General features: G+C 36.4%; 1 protein-coding gene across 2 annotated transcripts in view; it reads right to left on the reverse strand.

The window, feature by feature from the left end:
• Positions 1–19,686, reverse strand: part of LOC135839758 (uncharacterized) — a 112,606-nt gene that overhangs the window by 4,480 nt on the left and 88,440 nt on the right. Inside the window, exons 4-5 of one of the 2 annotated variants that reach the window (XM_065355949.1) lie at positions 10,593–11,406; positions 1,394–2,623 (exon numbers count right to left, since the gene is read on the reverse strand). In XM_065355949.1, coding sequence (XP_065212021.1) covers positions 1,394–2,623; positions 10,593–11,341 — 1,979 coding nt within the window. In that variant the 5' untranslated portion in view covers positions 11,342–11,406. Of the gene's footprint in view, positions 1–1,393; positions 2,624–10,592; positions 11,411–19,686 lie in introns of both variants that reach the window. The other variant, XM_065355947.1, reaches the window with a different exon arrangement.

The following is a 19,686-nucleotide window of genomic DNA, read 5'->3' on the forward strand; positions in this document are numbered from 1 at the left end:
GTGGCTGGTTGGTTTTGTTTGTTTGTACATCATTTGTTTGGTTTTATTTGTTTGTATGTTTTGTCAGTTTTGTTTGTTTGTTTATTTGGACATTTTTGTTTGTGTGTTTGGGCATTTTTTCTTGTTTGTTTGTTCATTTATTCGTGTTGTTTGTTTGTTCACTTGTTTGTTTGTACATTCATTTAGTTTTATTTGTTTGCACCTTTGTTTGCTTGATTTTGTTTGTTTGTTTACTTGAACATTTTTTGTTTGGTTGGACATTTTTTTTGTTTGGTTGGACATTTTTTGTTTGTTTGGTCCTATGTTTGTTTGTATTCGGCTTTGTTTGTTTGTATGCACATATTTTCGCTCGGTTGTTTTTGTTTGTTTGCTTGTTTATTTGTTTATTTGTATTTGTTTGTTTAGTCGTTTTTGTTTGTTTGGACAGTTTTGTTTGTTTGTATGTTTGTTTGTTCATTTGGCCATTTATGTTCGTTTGTTCATTTTTGTTTGTTTGTTTGTTTTTGATTGTTTGTTTGAGTTCTTGGTAGTATAGTGGTAAGTATCCCAATCTGTCATGTGGGAGAATGGAATTTAATTCCCTGACTGGGAGTATGTTTTTCTTAATTTTTTTTGTGTTTCTATAATTACGTAAATATGTTGGAAGGCAATGGATGGCTCTGATTTTTTGGCCATTTATTGCCAATTTCTAAAAGTTGTGCGATCTGAAAATTTTCAGTTTTTTGAAATTGGGAGTAATTACTAGGTACCAAATTGACATCACTGCATTCCAAAATATTTCTTTAGTTTCAGAAACTATACGTTTCTATGTTTTGGCATAACCAATGTGAAATATTTGACAGGATTTTTTTTTTCATGACAAATTTGTCCAAAATAAAATTATTTGCAAATTTTTAACCACTCAATAGAACTTTAAAAGAGCCTAAGAAGTCTTGAAATTTGATGGAAATGGCCTAGGGGAATGCAGAATCTCGAACATGCGAGTAAAATCTTTTTTTTCAAAGTACCTATTTTGGTCCAAAAAAAGCAACTGTTTTTTGGTCATTTTGAAAGTTTGACCATAAATTTTTTTTTGCAATTTTGGCAAGGATGCAAGACATTTTAGAAATTTTTACCTCAAAAGATGGATTTTCCGCAATTTTGGCAATAATGAACTGAAATTTTGCCTACTTTTGTGAATTTGGGTTGATTGAGCTCGAGACGAAAAAAGAATTCGGGAACTTGATTATTCGAAAAAATGGTGGATGGGGAGAGGGTTCCATCCCTAAAAACGTATTTATTTTGGAGGCATGTCCGGAAACTGATCTAATCAAATCCAATCATTTTCCGCAGGAAAGAAATCCTACATTTGTAAAATATGAATTTCAATCGCAAATAAGATCGTAATATTTACCTTAAAGGCGTTCCCGAATACAGTAAAATACGATTACGAGTATTGCAGCGTATCGGTTCTTCTGGTACAGGTTTGAGGGATAAAAAATGGCCCCACGTGAGTATGAATAAACTTCGATTTTCTCTAGCTTCGACCATCCAAGGCAATCCATCGCAAAAACTATCAATCCTCTTTTGAGGCGGATGGACCATCTGAATTTCGCCGCCGGATCCGCGCAAACGTTGCCTTCTCGGGCAATCGGGCTTTCTGAACATGCGGAATTTAGCGTGGAAGTAAATATCGAAAAAATCTTCGCTCGAATTGACGTAGTACACTTTGAATCGTATTTCTAAGACTCGGGCGACGGTTTCGAGCGTATAAACGCCGGACGGTATTTTACTTACGGTTGAATTATCACAGAAGCAAGACCTTTGTATTTTGACGTCTTTCCAAGGCAATTCGGATATCTCTAGTTCTGATTGTCTGGACACTCTTTGGTCATTATGCGTGCAAACGTATTGATCGGTGTACGAGTGCAGGGTGTTTTGGCAGTTTGCGTTTGAACCGAAAGACACGTTGTATAAAGTGAAACTTATTTTTTCGCCCGGTTCCGCTTCGATCCTATACAAACAAGCGATACTCTTGGCACCCCCTCGAGCATACATGAAGACATTCTTAGGAGACGAAATGGTACCCGATTGGGCGCCTTTGAACAGCCTCGAACACGACCGGAACCGCGAACGGTCTTCTTTCTCTAAATTTAGCCAAGGTCTACCGCCTAGCGCGGTGTCTACGAATTCGTAATGGATTAAAAATTTCGACGGATGAATGGCAGTGCCCGGTTTCGAATAGTATTGCATGATGATACTGTTGGTCGACGAGATGTAGCTCTCTTCGGCAGTGCATGGTCGAGTAATACGGCTGTGATTACGTAGAGCCGAATGATCGCAGATTTTAGGCCGACTGCAGTGATCCCCCAGCATACTGCTGCCGCCGCCGCCACCACCCCCGTCCCAAATTCGTAATCGGGTTGGGCAGTTTTCCCTTTGGCCGGAGAGTAATGGCTCGTGCCAGTAGCTGGCGATCGATAGCCAGACGTGATCGGCGGCTCGACCTTGGAATCTGTAAGTGCAGGTGGTATTTGGTGGCAGTGTGTGACGCGGGCTCGATATGCTTCCTGAACGGTTTTTTGATTTGATCGCTACTCCGTTTTCCATTTCTGATTCGGTGGCGTTGATCAAGAAATCACATCTGTGAACAGAAATTATACGGAATTGACTCAAAATTTGAAAAAATAAAATCTTGAGAATAGTTCTAACTGTATTTAAAAGTATGTCGGATACTGTTCAGGGGTATAACCCATATGAAAACCCTGGAGAACTTGGAAAGGTCAGCGAACGTTTAAATCTGATCATATTCGGGGCTTTCATTGATCCACTACGGAACCCACACGGGGTCCAAAGGTCTCAACATTTTGATTTTGGGCAAATCTGCCAGTTAAAAATGAAAAAATGTGTCTACAGCATTAAAAAATTCGTAATGCCCATGAGGAATTCTTCAAGCCCCAAATTTTTGAAAATTTGCACAAAAATGGTCGAAAAATGTGATCGAGCAGCTGCAACTTTGACAGTCGTCTTTTTCGGTCATTAATCGAATTTCAGACGTTTCCAAAAATCGTAGCAGCCCATTCATATTTTTCGATCATTTTGAACCCATTTTTTGAAAATTTTGGACCTAAAAAAGTACCCACCTTTTCGGATGCGCAGATTCAAAATCGTACTCGAATCCTAGGAAACTCGATTTGTCATTAGAAAAGATGATTTCCTAAGTCGTAACCATTCAATCACATTTTTTGTCCATTTTTCTAAATTTCGAGGTTCAAAAAATACCCTATGGGCCCTGAGAATGGGCAGTTACAACTTTGTGATTCACTGGGCTTCGTTTTTTTTTCTTTTCAAGTCATAAGTTTAGTTTCAGATAATTCCAAAGGCTGCAGCTGACCAATCACGTTTTTCGACCATTCTTGTGTAATTTTTTGAAGATTTTCAGGCCCAGAAGTACATACTTAATCGGATGAGCGTAGACTCGAAATCGTGCAAAAATTCCAGGAAACTCGACTTACGACTAGAAGAGATGATCCTAACAAAGGAAGTGTGCCAATTGGCACAAACATTTTTGGACTGGACAAAAGGAATCGGTAGAAGACCTCAAAATATATCGACAACCTAAATTTCAGGTGGTGAAATTCATTTTTCAATTTTTGACGAATTTTTGAAAATTCAAGTTTGAGTCAAAATGAGAGAAAAACAAAATTTCAGCAAATTAATCCGGAAAAAGCTAAAGATATGGTTTTTACCCTATTTTCGACCTTCCAAGTCGATTGTTGACTGTTCCAAACTGTTCTCTGGATCCTCCAGAAATCAGGGGAGATAATTTTGGATTTGAACAAACACAGAACGATTTTCATATAAGTGTCTAAATTAAATCTATCGAAAGGTTCGCAAAGGTGGTGAATTTCGTTTTTACCCTGTTTACTGCGCATTTTCAGCAACTGGAGAAACCAAAATTCGGCTGAAGTGTCCAAAGCGTTTCAATACCGTCACCAATCGATTCGCGAGGAGGTCGCAATTAGAAATCAAATTTCAGTTTTCTAGGTCAATTTACTTACTGAAATTTGGATTTTTCTCCAATTTTGGCCCAAATTGCAATTTTCAAAAATTACCCAAAAATTGAAAAATTAATTTCAGCTCTTGAAATTTTGGATGGTGGTATATTTTGGGGTCCTCTCTTCTTTCTCCAGTTCAAAATTATTTCCCTCCCCAGTAATTTTCAAAAAGTTTCTGTAGGCTCCAAAATGACTTGAAATCTATCTGCACATTGAAAAATCTGCTGGAGGCTCCAGAACTGCTAAAAATGGGTTGAAACCATTTCTCATCGATTTGGTGGGTCGAAAACAGGGTGTATGGAAAACAGATTTCTAGGTCAATTTGGTGAAATTTTGATTTTTTTTCTCATTTTTGGCTTACATTTTATTTTCAAAAAATCACCAAAAATCGAAAAATGCATTTTTCGCGGGTGATGTACATTTTTGTATGCTCTTTTGATCTTGCTTTGTCCAGCTCAAAAAATTTTGTACGAGTCCAAGTACATATGTTGAAAAACGAAAGTTGCAATTTAGGTCAACTTTTTTTTTGGCAAGTTTGCTTTAAAATGTTCCTTGGGATTCAGGTGCCGGACTAGCTTTACGAGTACATTAACAAAAAAAAAAAATCAATTTTTTCTCTATATTCAAGCAAGAGAAAATTCTCAAGCATCATCGTTGATTCAAAGCCAGATGATCGAAAAATTCTCCCGTGAAATTATTCATTTCTTTTCATGGTCGTTATTTCCCCCCACTTTTCCATCATCTACTCTCGACTATAATTTTCCTGAATAGGTAGGTACCTTCGTGAAAAAACAAACCACGAAAATCTTCAAAATGAAAAATTTGCGTTCCTACGGGACAAAGTTACTTAATCAAATTTTTTAGCGAAATTTTTGACATTAAATTTAAGACGGTAGGAAAAAAAAATAAACCCCAAAAGGTATACTATTTGCGCCAAGAAGTTGAATTTTCTCGCGTATAAGGTATCGTAAATCTTGGTTCCAGAAGCGTGCCAAGTTATGTGTACTTTATAATTAACGGAAACTAATTAACGTTTGAACATAACTCGCGTGATTTATAGCCTTATAAAGTTTGGGCACGCGTTGAAGCACCATTTTCGCCCTGAACATAGCCTCTTACATGTTCTGTAGGTTTTCACAGATGGATACGAGCGACGCGCAATGCTATTCCCAATTACTGCTCTAACCTCGTATTAAATTAGTAGATGTACTTTTCCAGCAATAGGTTTTCCACGTGTTCGTGCGAGAGTGTTTTTTCACCCCTTCTTTCCTTAAATATAAGGGCGAATTGGGAAAAAGGGGAACTTTATCTATAAAAATAATGATTTTGATAACTCTCGCTAGCCCTGCAGCATTTTAAAACACATACGAGAACCCACATACTCGTATTCGTAGCAGCGTCTTGTGTGTCGATGTCGTATCCTATTACGAATTCGAATACGAGCACATTTACAAAGTACATACGGAGGTATTGGTGCCTCGAGGCGTAAGAAATATTAAAAATTTTCCACGTTTATAAATTACCTTACACACGCGGAGCAGTTCGTTCATTTGAGCGAAAAAGAAATGATGATTTGAGAAGGGAAAAGAAGTAGGTAAATGTGAAACTGAGGCAACGTCTACGTATTCACTATTCAGATTAGGCATACCAGTGTTTGCGGCTGTACAGGTTATCCGAAGATTATTTCCATAAGGTATTGATTCGATATCTACCCGAATACGATACGAGTTCCAAAAAATTCAGTCAGCTGTAGAGGGAAAAAAATGGAATAGTTTGTCGATGTAGGTATCGCTATAAGCAGGTGCGTTCGTACTCGTTCGTCGTCGCTAATTAATATCATTCACCGAGGCGATGAAATATTAAATCTTTTTTTACGACCTTTGAGTTTATGGATAAAATCCACGACTCGGCGGTATTGTTTCGTATCTTTTTTCGGCGAAAAAAAATTCAATTCCGTTTGCAAATAGCCTTTCTATCCCGCTGAGAAGAAAAACAGATTAATCTCCGGCTAAACAATTCGTTCGCCGGGCTCTATTGGGAATGAAGTCGAAATGAGTTCGTTATTCTTTATACAACCTTCGGTATGGAATTTTGGAATTTTTCCCCTCACACAACCGTGGACAAAAAATACCATTATAATTCTACGTGTAGCGAATTATTTTTTTAATTAACTCTTTGTGTGTGCGTGTTTTTCTTCCTTTTTCTCTCCTAACTCGATAGCGAGTCTGAAAAAGGATTTATTGTAAGGGATGTTTCTGAGCTACGTTTTTTCGGACCTTTGGGAAACATCAGAGTGTAAAAGTTTACCAACGTTTGAAAAAGTATAAAAATTTTTAATCCCGAATGAGTGCTGAAATAAGAACCGAGGCGATATGAATAAAATTCGATTTAACTGCGAGAAATTTGATACTCTGGTAAGAAGCTTACAAACTGAAATACGAAAAAACTCTGCATTTTATTTTGGACGTTGTATCTGTAAGTAAGTATTTTTCTTCGAAGATGCTATCAATAACATTGAAAGTAGTACATATCGCACTCACGAGGGAAGTATTCCACCTGGCATAAACATTCTTGAACTGGAAAAGGACGAGCCGATAGAGGGCCTAAAATATGTCAATTGCCGTCAGCCAAAATCTCAGGTGCTGAAATTCATTTTTCAATTTTTGACGAATTTCTAAAAATTCTTTGGGGCAAAATTTTAAAAAAAAATCAAAGTTGTAGCAGATTGACTTTCTATTATCGACTTTCCGAGTGGATTGGTAACGGTTTCGAACTGTTCTGGAGCCTCCATCAGATTTTAGGTCTCTTCAATTTTCGAAAAAAAAAAACTGTAAACAGGGTGAATAGGTATGAAATTCAGCACTTACAAACTCGGATTTACCATCCTTGCGACCCTTTTGATCGATTTAGCCGTATTATCGGAATTCAAATCATCCAAAATTTTCTCTCAAAATTATTTTTGAACAAAAAAAAATGAAAAAATCGTCGTTTTCTAAGGCTTGAACAGAAAAAGCTGAAATTCGGTTTGTATCCTACATTTCTGACGTTCGTAGTCGATTGACGACGATTTCAAACTGTTTTGGGGCCTCAAGTGGATTTTGAATTTTCCATTTTTTTTTTTTTCAAAAATTATCACCGGAGAATATTTTGAATTTGAACCAGCACAAAAAGATTCTGATGATACGTGCCAAAATCGTAATTTTCACTCTATTTACAGCGTGTTTTCGAAAACTGCAGAAACCTAAAATCCGCTGGCGGCTCCAGAACGTTTTAAAACCGTTACCAATCGACTTAGGAGGTCAAAAATATAGTATAAACTACATTTCAGCTTTCTAGGTTAATTTGCTATAATTTTGATTTTTTTATAATTTTTGCCCTTTAAACATTTAGAAATTTGCCAAAAATCGAGCGATTTTGCATCATTTTTTCAACTTTATCAAAATCGAGATACAACGGAAAGTGTCACAAAAATTTTTATCGCTAAAATTATTTTGAAACTATTATTTTAATTTTCATAAATTATTTCCCCAAAAATATCAAAAAACATCATCGCAGTTTCTTGACATGTCGTTCTACATATAAAAAGGGCTTATATTTTTGAGAATTTTTTCAGAATTGTCAATCCGTCCTAACTGATATTTTTATATCATCAAAAGCGGCAACATTGATTTTGGCACCGTCAGGAAATAGCCCTTGGAATGTACGTAGAATAAAATGGGGGAAAAAAGTTTGAAACACAAAGTTGATTAGAACCACCCCCACAGACATTTGAAATTTTCATTCGGCAGTCATTTTGCAAATTTTCAAATCCCGAACTCCATTTGATGAAATTTTGTTGAAATTTCAAGTTTCAAAAACCTGCTGGAGACTTCAAGAATTTTCAAAAAGTCGCTGGAGGCTCTAGAATGACTTGAACCCAACTGAAGTCGTCTTCAGAGAGTGCTAAAATTGGAGTGCAGAGTAAATTTCCGCTTATCTCCATTTGATGAAATTATGTGAAAATTTCAAGATTCAGAAATCTACTGGAGGCTCCAGTAATTTTCAAAACGTCGCTGGAGACTCCAGAACGACTTGAAATCCACCTGAAGTCGACTTCGTAGCGTATTTAAATTAGTTTGTAGAATGATTTTCATTTTTCCAACTCCATTTGATGAAATTTTGTAGGAATTTCAAGTTTCAAAAATCTGCTGGAGGCTCCAGAAGTTCCAGAACTGCCCAAAACGGGTTGAAACAGTTTCCAATCGATTTGGCAGGTCAAAAATAGGGTATACCCCAAATTTGAGCATTATAGGTCAATTTGGTCAGATTTTTATTTTTTCGCTCGTTTTTGGCCTCAATTTGATTTTCTAAAATTCACCAGAAACGAAAAAAAACACTTTAGACTTGAAATTTTGTCTGATGATAAATTTTTGCCTGCTCTTTTGATCTACAATAGTCCGGCATATGACAATAGGAGTAATTGCACCCCCCCCCCGCCGATCCTTCGGGACAACTTTTTTCTTAAAGGGACATCCTAAAGAACATTTTAAAGCAAACGTGTCCAAAAAAAAGTTGGCTTTACTTACAAAATGGCGGCCATTTTGATTGACAGGTCGACATAGGACTTGCACGAAATTTTTCAAACTTTACAAAGGTAGATCGAAAGATCATGCAAAAATTTATCACCTGTCAAAATTTCAAGTGCTAAAGTGCGTTTTTCGATTTCTGGTGAATTTTTGAAAATCGAATTTAGGCCAAAAATGAGGGGAAAAATCAAAATTTTACCAAATTGACCAAGAAAGCTGAAATTGGGAATATACCCTATTTTCGACATGCCAAATCGATTGGAAATGGTTTCAATCCGTTTTGAGCAGTTCTGGAGCCTCCAGCAGATTTTTGAAACTCGAAATTCCCACAAAATTCCATCAAATTGGAGTTGTAACGCTAAAATTTATTCTAAAAACTAATTTCAATACGCTACGAAGTACGGCAGGTGAATTTCAAGTCGTTTTGGATCCTCCAGCGACTTTTTGAAAATTCCTAAAGCCTCCAGCAGATTTTTGAAAATTTAAATTTTCACAAAATTTCATCAAATGGAGAAGGAAAGCTGAAATTTACTCTACACTCCAATTTTAACACCCTGTGAAGACAACTTCTGGCGGGTTCAAGTAATTTTAAGGCCTTCTGCAACTTTTTTTGAAAATTACTGGAGCCTCCAGCAGATTTTTGAAACTTTAAATTTTCACAAAATTTCATCAAATGGAGTGTTGGCAAGCTGAAATTCACTTCGCAGACTACATGGTGGTTTCAAATGGTTTTGAAGCTTTCAGCTACTTTTAAGAAATTTCAATTTTCCAAAAAAAAAGCCATAAAACCTTTCAAAAAGTCGCTGGAGGCTCCAAAACGACTTGACATCCACCAGCAGTCAACTTCGTAGCATATTGAAATTAGTTTGCAGAATAAATTTCGACTCTCCATCTCAGTTTGATGAAATTTTGGGAAATTTAAAGTTTCAAAAATCTGCTGGAGGCTCCAGTAATTTTCAAAAAAGTCGCTGGAGGCCCTAAAATGGCTTGAGCCCACCTGAAGTCGTCTTCAGAGGGTGCTAAAATTGGAGTGTAAAGTAAATTTCAGGTTTCCATCTTCGTTTGATGAAATTTTGTGAAAATTTAAAGTTTCAAAAATCTGCTGGAGGCTTCAGAAGTTTTCAAAAAGTCGCTGGAGGCTCCAAAATGACTTCAAATTCACCTGCAGTACTTCGTAGCGTATTGAAATTAGTTTTTAGAATAAACTTTAGCTTTACAACTCCAATAAGTATTTGATGGAATTTTGTGGGAATTTCGAGTTTCAAAAATCTGCAGGAGGCTTCAAAACTGCTTAAAACGGGTTGAAACCGTTTCCAATCGATTTGGCATGTCGAAAATAGGGTATATTCCAAATTTCAGCTTTCTTGGTCAATTTGGTAAAATTTTGATTTTTTCCCTCATTTTTGGCCTAAATTCGATTTTCAAGAATTCACCAAAAATCGAAAAACGCACTTTAGCACTTGAAATTTTAACAGGTGATAAATTTTTGCATGATCTTTCGATCTACCTTTGTAAAGTTTGTAAAATTTCGTGCAAGTCCTATGTTGACCTGTCAATCAAAATGGCCGCCATTTTGTAAGTAAGGCCAACCTAGTGTCATATGCCGGACTATTGTAAGGTTTAAAAAATTTCGTGCAAGTCCTATGTTCGAACACAAAATGACCTGTCAATCAAAATGGCCACCATTTTGTGAGTAGGGCCACGTTTTCAGGACAAGGGCTAGAAATGTTCCTTAGGACTCTCCCTTTAAGAAAAAAATTGTCCCGGAGGATCGGCAGGGGGACAGAAAAAGAGGCCTTACTTCACGAATACAGCACAGATTCCCTGGAGAAAAATCATGGCGATACAGACTACAATGCTAACAAAAAAAGTTTGTAAACCCACCCAGTTTTGCTCCAGAGCAATTATTTTAATGATGAGCGATAAACTAAGTTAATCAAAAATATAAAACTTTCACATTGAATTTATATTAAGTATGATTCGTACATACCTAAATCGATGTCTTGAAAAATCATACGAATCGGAATCGGTGAAAACGGTATCCATATCGAGTTCAAACCCCTTGATCAACGAAGACGTTTCTTTACTCTGCAGCGGAATATTAAAAGGCGCCGATCTGAATATAACGAGCATCTGCGGACCTCTGGACAACACAGGTGGCAGCCATTCGCCTCCGCAATACTTCAACAACACGGCATCTTCGGTCGTCAGGCCATCGTAAAATATAAGATGATCCTTGGTATCGTCACACGTGTCCCAAACTTTCAAACCAGTCTCGGTGGTGTTTTTCACATCTTCGACGGATCGTTTTAATTTAATTTTATGGCGATTGGTTTGACGCACGAGGATCATACCGTGCTTACATTTGGGCACGGTTTTCTGGCGAATCTGATACAAACAAGTGACGTTACGAGGATAAATGCCCGGATAATTGGGCGACTGTATTTGACATTTTTTACGATAACACTCGTAGAAATTTCTACTGCAGTATGTGCCCGGTACGATTTCGCCTCGCTCGATCGGCGCACTAATGCTACCGAAACGGGTAACCGCTTCTTCTTTTTTTATAAATTTATATCGCAATTTGAATTCGAACGGTGTAGCCGAATATCGACCAGTATAAAACAGTCTTATGGTTAATGTTATTGTACTCGACTCGCTGTAGTATAACGCCAAGCTTGATGATTTTCCACACCACGAGCCGCCCGTGAACGGTCGTCCCAGTTCTAGAATTTGCATGTAACCGTCTGGACAACCTTCCAACGACGATGTTTCCAAACGTCCCACGTGAAAGTTTTCAAATCCTAACTGAAACAAGTTGGCAAATATTTTAACTCGTCTGCTAGCTGTTTATACGTTTACGGTTTGCAATGTTCGTACATAAAACTTTCGTAATTAAGCGACTACATATTTTAGTGGGACGAAAAAATGCATTGTCGTGCTTTGATTTAATAGGTACCTAGCTGAAATTTTGATCGGCTGTGTCTTTAGAAGTACGAGTACCACAATGTCTTTGTCATGAAGAATTAGACCGTGTTGATTTCTGCGATGATCAGGCATGTGCAAAGATTTTCAGCTTTCAGAATTCTTTAATTTAATGTACCATCGTCAAGTCTCCATAGCAAAATACGATTTCGAAAATTCTTATCTATACCGTCGTGAAATTGTTATTTTGTAGGAAAGTTGCTCAGAATCAGAAAAAAAGTCTCGTTCTTTGGTTCGGAATGAAATACCGGAATTTTCCACCTCTGCCCCGTCCAAGTAAGTTACCTCGGGTGAGAAAATAATTACCTATTTTGTATTTTTATTTTTCTCCATCTGCAAAAAATTGATTCACAAAAAATTATTCAATTTATTCGTGAATGATTCACCGAAAATTGAGTAAATGAATCGATTCGTTCGCGAACGAGTCACTTATACGAATCGATTCGTTCGCGAATGATTGGTCAAAAATTTAGTGAATGAATCGATTCGTTCGCGAACGAGTGACTTATACAAATCAATTTGTTCGCGGATGATTTACCAAAAATTATTCAATTTGTTCGTGAATGGTTCACCAGAAATTGAGTAAATGAATCAATTCGTTCACGAACGAGTCACTTATACAAATCAATTCGTTCGCGAATGATTCATCAAAAATTGAGTGAATGAATCGATTTGTTCGCGAACGAGTCACTTATACGAATCAATTCGTTCGCGAATGAATCACTCATACGAATGAATTTGTTCGCGAATGATTCACAAAAAATTATTCAATTCATTCGTGAATGATTCACCGAGAATTGAGTAAATGAATCAATTCGTTCGCGAATGATTCGTCGAAAGTTGAGTGAATGAATCGATTCGTTCGCGAACGAGTCACTTATACAAATCGATTCGTTCGCGAACGAGTCACTTATACAAATCGATTCGTTCGCGAACGAGTCACTTATACAAATCGATTCGTTCGCGAACGAGTCACTTATACAAATCGATTCGTTCGCGAACGAGTCACTTATACAAATCGATTCGTTCGCGAACGAGTCACTTATACAAATCGATTCGTTCGCGAACGAGTCACTTATACAAATCGATTCGTTCGCGAACGAGTCACTTATACAAATCGATTCGTTCGCGAACGAGTCACTTATACAAATCGATTCGTTCGCGAACGAGTCACTTATACAAATCGATTCGTTCGCGAACGAGTCACTTATACAAATCAATTTGTTCGCGGATAATTTACCAAAAATTATTCAATTTGTTCGTGAATGATTCACCATAAATTGATTAAATCAATCAATTCGTTCGCGAATGATTCACCAAAAATTGTTCAACTCGTTCGTAAATGGTTCACCAGAAATTGAGTAAATGAATCAATTCGTTCACGAACGAGTCACTTATACAAATCAATTCGTTCGCGAATGATTCATCAAAAATTGAGTGAATGAATCGATTTGTTCGCGAACGAGTCACTTATACGAATCAATTCGTTCGCGAACGAGTCACTTATACGAATGAATTTGTTCGCGAATGATTCACAAAAAATTATGCAATTCGTTCGTGAATGGTTCACCGAGAATTGAGTAAATGAATCAATTCGTTTGCGAATGATTCGTCAAAAATTGAGTGAATGAATCGATTCGTTCGCGAACGAGTCACTTATACAAATCGATTCGTTCGCAAACCAGTCACTTATACAAATCAATTTGTTCGCGAATGATTCACAAAAAATTATTCAATTCGTTCGTGAATGATTCACCGAAAATTGAGTAAATGAATCAATTCGTTCGTGTGATTCATCAAAAATTAAGCAAAGTTGGTTGGTTCGTGAACGAGTCACTTACGCGAATCAATTCGTTCGCGAATGATTCACCAAGAATTGAGTAAACGAATCGATTCATTCGCGAACGAGCCACTCATACAAATCAATTCAATCGCGAATGATTCACCAAGAATTATTCAATTCGTTCGTGAATGATTAACCATATTAAATTGAGTAAATGAATCGATTCGTTCGCGAACGAGTCACTTATACGAATCAATTCGTTCGCGAATGATTCACCAAAAATAATTTAGTTCATTCGTGAATGATTCACAATAAATTGAGTAAATTATTCGATTCGTTCGCGAAGGAGTCACTTATACAAATCAATTCGTTTGCGAATGATTCACCAAGAATTGAGTGAATGAATCGATTCGTTCGCGAACGAGTCACTCGTACGAATCAATTCGTTCGCGAATGATTCACCAAAAATAATTCAATTCATTCGTGAATGTTTCACCATAAGTTGAGTAAATGAATCGATTCGTTCGCGAACGAGTCACTTGTACAAATCAATTCAATCACGAATGATTCACCGAAAATGATTCAATTCATTCGTGAATAATTCACCATAAATTGAGTAAATTAATCGATTCGTTCGCGAACGAGTCACTTATACAAATGAATTCGTTTGCGAATGATTCACCAAGAATTGAGTAAATTAATCGATTCGTTCGCGAACGAGTCACTCGTACGAATCAATTCGCTCGCGAATGATTCACCAAGAGTCATTCAATTTGTTCGTGAATGATTCACCAAGAATTGAGTAAATGAATCGATTCGTTCGCGAACGAGTAACTTATACGAATCAATTCGTTCGCGAACGAGTCACTCGTACGAATCAATTCGCTCGCGAATGATTCACCAAGAGTCATTCAATTCGTTCGTGAATGATTCACCAAGAATTGAGTAAATGAATCGATTCGTTCGCGAACGAGTAACTTATACGAATCAATTTGTTCGCGAATGATTCACCAAAAATTGAGTAAATGAATCGATTCGTTCGTGAATGAGTCACTTATACGAATCAATTCGTTCGCGAATGATACACTAGAAAATTCAATTCGTTCGCGAATGATTCGCCTAGAAATCAATCAATTTGTTCAATCGCCGATTGATTGTAAGTGATTCGATTCGATTCAATTCGATTCACTTCGCTTGAAAACATCAATTTCTATACAATAAATTCACAAAAACCGAATCAATCGTAAATTAATTGATCCGTTTGCAAATGATTCACCAAGAAATCAATCAATTTATTTAATCAACAATCGTTCTTGTACAAAATTATGTTTCAAAAAAAGTGAATCAATTCGTTCGTAAGAGATTTTATTTGAAGAAAAGTCGGCCTTCTCACGCTAGATGAGTGAGTTTTTTTTTTGGTTCATTTTTTTCGGAATAATTTTCACATACTTAATATGAAAAATATAAAATTCCGAATTCTACCATTTAAAGTTCATCTGGAGCTCTAATGAAATTTCTGTTTTCTTCGTAATGGAAAAATTTATTCAAATAAGTACCTACCTATAAATTAATTTATATCCATCACGATGAAGAAAAATTTTCCTCAAATGATCTATCTTCGACAAAAACTCCAACTCTATGTAACTAGCTATGGATTAAAACTTTTCTCGTATAACTTAGAATGGCGAAATCGTAAAAACAATAAATTAAAGAATATCATCACGAGTATTGAAAAAAATGTCAGTTATTTCAAACCGTATCCATATGATGAGATATACTCGTATACGATATACGTACTTTATTAAGAGCTCGTATTACAAACGATAATGCATTCAAGTTTGTGTGCTGATATAAAATATATGGAATATTTGTGGTAGCAGGTACGCAGTTTGTTTTACGGTCTCGGTTTATGACGAAATAAATATTTTATTTCCGTTTTATTCGCCAATAAAGCGACGGTTATTATTTTTTTTCATCTCTTGCCAGCTCGCAAAATGCTTCTAGGTATGAAGAAAAAAAGAAGCTTTATTTAACGAAAGGTCCGCGTCTAATTCAATTTTTTAAGGCAGGCCAACTCAACGTACTTATTACGTATTAAAAAAAGAAAAGATCTAACGCACATTTTCTTTATACCATAACGTTCCGAGTTCGTCATTTGGAATATTTATTTTCGCAAATTCCAGCATTCCAATAGGTAGAAATATAGTTATAATTTAGCATTCGCGTTTTTGCGGATTTCCCAGCAATATTAGAGTAGGTAGAGCCCCTAAATTTTTAATCAAGTTTTCGCGCTTGGAGCATAATACTAGTACTATCAAGCTGATTGAAGATTCCCTCGAGCGTGGCTATGTACATATATAATATACCTACCTTTACCTATGTATAGGTATTATTATTATTATTATTTGGTTTATTTCCTGGAGAATATAATTTTCTATATACCTACCTAGTTAAATATATCCTGCACCTTAATGTAATGATTAAGCATCGTAAAACTTGTTCGTTCGTGCAAGAGGTTTTTTATAACACGATTCAAAAGGTAAAAGGATCGGAAAGTGTATACCACCAATTCATCGAGGAATTGGTAAACCCACATTTGTGGTTTAAAGCATATTATTCGATTATTCTTTAGAAGCATCAAAAATGGGCAGGTAGATAATGGTTTATTATTCTGAAATTTACCATAGGCATGTTGAGTAGGGTGTTACCATATTTATACCTATATGATGGAAAACTTTTTTTCGTTTTTTTCCACTCTCACCCCTAAAGTTGTTATCTCGGATGAGAAATCATGCAATGAAATATTCTGCCCGCTCAATGAAAAGTAAGTGATGTCGGTGAGCCCGCCCCTCCCCATTTTACATAATATGGAAAATCAAAGAATTGGACAGAATTTTTAAAAATTTATTATCTGACGAAATTTCAAGTGTTAAAGTGTCTTTTTCGATTTTTAGTGAAGTTTTGAAAACCGAATTAGGGCCAAAAATGGGGGAAAAAATCAAAATCTTAACAAATTGATGTAGAAAGCTGGAATTTGAGATATACCCTATTTTCGACCTGCCAAATCGATTGGAAACTGTTTCAGACCGTTTGGAGTAGTTCGGGAGCTTCCAGCAGATTTTTGAACCCATTTGATGAAATTTTGTTGAAATTTCGAGTTTCAAAAAACTGCTGGAGAATCCAGGAATTTTCAAAAAGTTGCTGGAGGCTCCAAAGTGACATGAACCCACTTGAAGTCGTCTTCAGACAGTGCTAACTACTAATGCTAAAATTGTAGTGCAGAGTTAATTTCGGCTTTCCACCTCCATTTTATGAAATTTTGTGAAAATTTCAAGTTTCAGAAATCTACTGGAGGCTCCAGTTATTTTCAAAAAGTCACTAAAGACTCCAAAACGACTTGAAATCCACCTGCAGTCGACTTCGTAGCATATTGAAATTAGTGTGCAGAATGAATTTTGTTTTCCCAACTCATTTTTGATGAAATTTTGTGGGGATTTCAAATTTCACAAATATGATGGAAGCTCCAGAACTACTCTAAACGGTCTGAAACCGTTTCCAATCGATTTGGCAGGTGGAAAATAGGGTATATATCAAATTTCAGCTTTCTAGATCAATTTGGTAAGTTTTTGATTTTTCCCTCATTTTTGGCCCTAATTTGATTTTCAAAAATTCACCAAAAATCGAAAAACCCACTTTAGCACTTGAAATTTTGTCAGATGATGAATTTTTGTCTACACTTTCGATCTGACTAACAGGAAGGCTCCTATTTATATACCTACTTAAGAAAAAAATATTTGTCAAGGCCCTAAATTTGTTGAATTTCATAAGAAAAATTTCTCCAGCCATGTTAGTGAAAATAAGTCGTCCCTGCATGGACCCTCCCCCCCCAAGTTCTCAAAATATAAATATTTGTGATGAGCAGATATGCCCTGACTGCTGTAGGTGGTCACTATTGTAACTATCATTATGATAGTATTTCTTAGAATAACTGGTTTAGAGGTAGCGGGGAAAGGTTACGTACGTAAATTACTGCGATCCTGGGTCTGGACCAGGATGGCGAAAAACACCTTCTTCACTACCTGTGCAAGATCTCGAGCTCTCAGTACAGTGGTCAACTCTCTTGACTATCTCAGGCTTCGGCCTCTTTGCATTTTAATCCTAATTATTACCCGCTTGTTCGGTGTGAATATGTGTCAATTAACGTAAACCTGATTAAGATTCAATGAATTAGCGCAATTTATGGCATTTTGGATCATCTCTCATTTGTCGACCATGAGAGTATGTACCCAGTATCAAAATGTATTACGATATAGAATACAGAATCGTCGTAGGTGCATGGACCCCTTAATTGGAGACAATTAACGCGAATAGTTGGGTATGAGTTGGAACACTCTCCACCAATCACATTATCGATGCTTTTATTGCTAATAATGTAGAAGCGTCTCGTAAGTAGAGAACCTTTTCATATATTTTAGATATATTACCTACTTACGAGCAGAGTAAGGATTAGAGTTTATGATTAGATAACTTTAATCTGGCCTGAATCTTTAATTTATTCTCATGTCTGCCAGGATTAATCATCCTGAGTAAATTCGTCCCCTGCATAATGTAATCTAGAGCTAATCATCTATTTTATGATACCGTATTAATTAACTTTGTGTATTTTATAATTAATACCTTATGATTTTCACGACGTATTATACAGTGCATTGATATTTATTTCATCAATAAATCTCTATAGTATTGTTGTCTCATAACTAATTTATTGGTTATGGAGTTCAGAAAAATCTAGTATGTATAGTGTAACAGGGTTACTGAGTTGCCTATTTAACCACATTAGGCATTGGACAATTCTCACCCCCTGAGGAGTTATTTTCCATCATTTTGCTAATACGAATCATTATCACCTATATCACTATTACCAGTAATTCTATCCTCCACTATTACATATTAAATTTGAAAAATCAAATTTTATTGGGATTTGGTTCACTTTTATTATTATAAAATACTGATAAACATCTTTGAACCTTTGACGTCCACTCCTCTCCACGATAAAAAAAAAATGGAAGTGGTCTCCTCCCTCGAAAAATAAAGAAAAAAATACCTTGTATGAGGTTATTGACCCGCATACCTGGATTCTCACAGTCACCTGTCTAGTCCTTTGGCCTCTTGAGGTCATTGACCCGTCTGGCTGGCTTCTCAAGTTCGTCTGTGTTCATTACTGACCTTCTAAGGTCATTGTTCTTTCTGTCTGGCCTCTTAATGTCATTGACCTGTCCGTCTGTCTGTCACTGGTCTCTTACAGTTATTGACTCGTGTGTCCAGGCTCTAAAGGTGATTGACGTAACTGTCTAGCCTCCCAATGTTATCACTCTGCCATGTCTACTCTCTTAAAGCCTGCCTGCTTGACTTCTGAAAGTCTTTGACTCATCTGGCTGGTTTTCTAGGTCGTCTGTCTTTTTGTGTGGCCTGTTGAGGTCATTGACACATCTCTATCGCATCTTTAAGTCATCATTTCTACAATAGAAATACAGACACTCTTGATATTTTGACTGAACCTAGCAATCATCGTCTTTGCAAAATGCGTCGTCGAACCTCAGTTGAAGAAATTCACTACATTATCAAAACAATCAAAACCCAGAAATCACCAAGCTCGGATAACATCAGTAACATTATGCTTAAAAACCTTCCAACAAATATCCTAATGAGCTTCAAAACACTTTTCAACTCTTGCCTTCAAATTGGTTACTTTCCTAACGCCTGGAAAATTGCCAAAGTAATTGCGTTATCCAAAAAAGAATCTCCTTCTTCATCTCCTAATAATTATAGACCTATCAGTCTTATCTCTTCTCTATACAGAATCCTTGAAAAAATAATTTGTGAGCGTCTTTTGCACTTTCTGAAAAAAGAACAGATTTTGTCATCTTTTCTGTATGGTTTTCATAATACGAGTAAAATGAGCACAGTTCATCAGTTGCATCAAATGGTACAACTTATTAACAATGACTACAAAAAGAAGCAATTCAGGACTGCAGCTTTTATAGACATTAAAAAGGCCTGCGACTCTATATGGCATTACGGTTTAATTCACAAATTAGTTACAATCGAAACACCCACCATTCTACGTAAAATCATTTCTTCCTTCCTTCGAAATAGGAAATTTTAGGTTCAAATCGACGATGAAAGTTCTTTGCTTCGAGAAATCAGCCAAGGTGTACTGCAAGGCGCTGTATTGAGTCCAACATTGTTCATCTTATACTGCTATGATATTCCTAAACCAGCTGATAATGAAATAGCAATGTTTGCTGATGATACG

This window comes from Planococcus citri, chromosome 3 (assembly GCF_950023065.1).
Source record: "Planococcus citri chromosome 3, ihPlaCitr1.1, whole genome shotgun sequence".
In the NCBI taxonomy this organism is placed as follows: Eukaryota; Metazoa; Arthropoda; class Insecta; order Hemiptera; family Pseudococcidae; genus Planococcus; species Planococcus citri.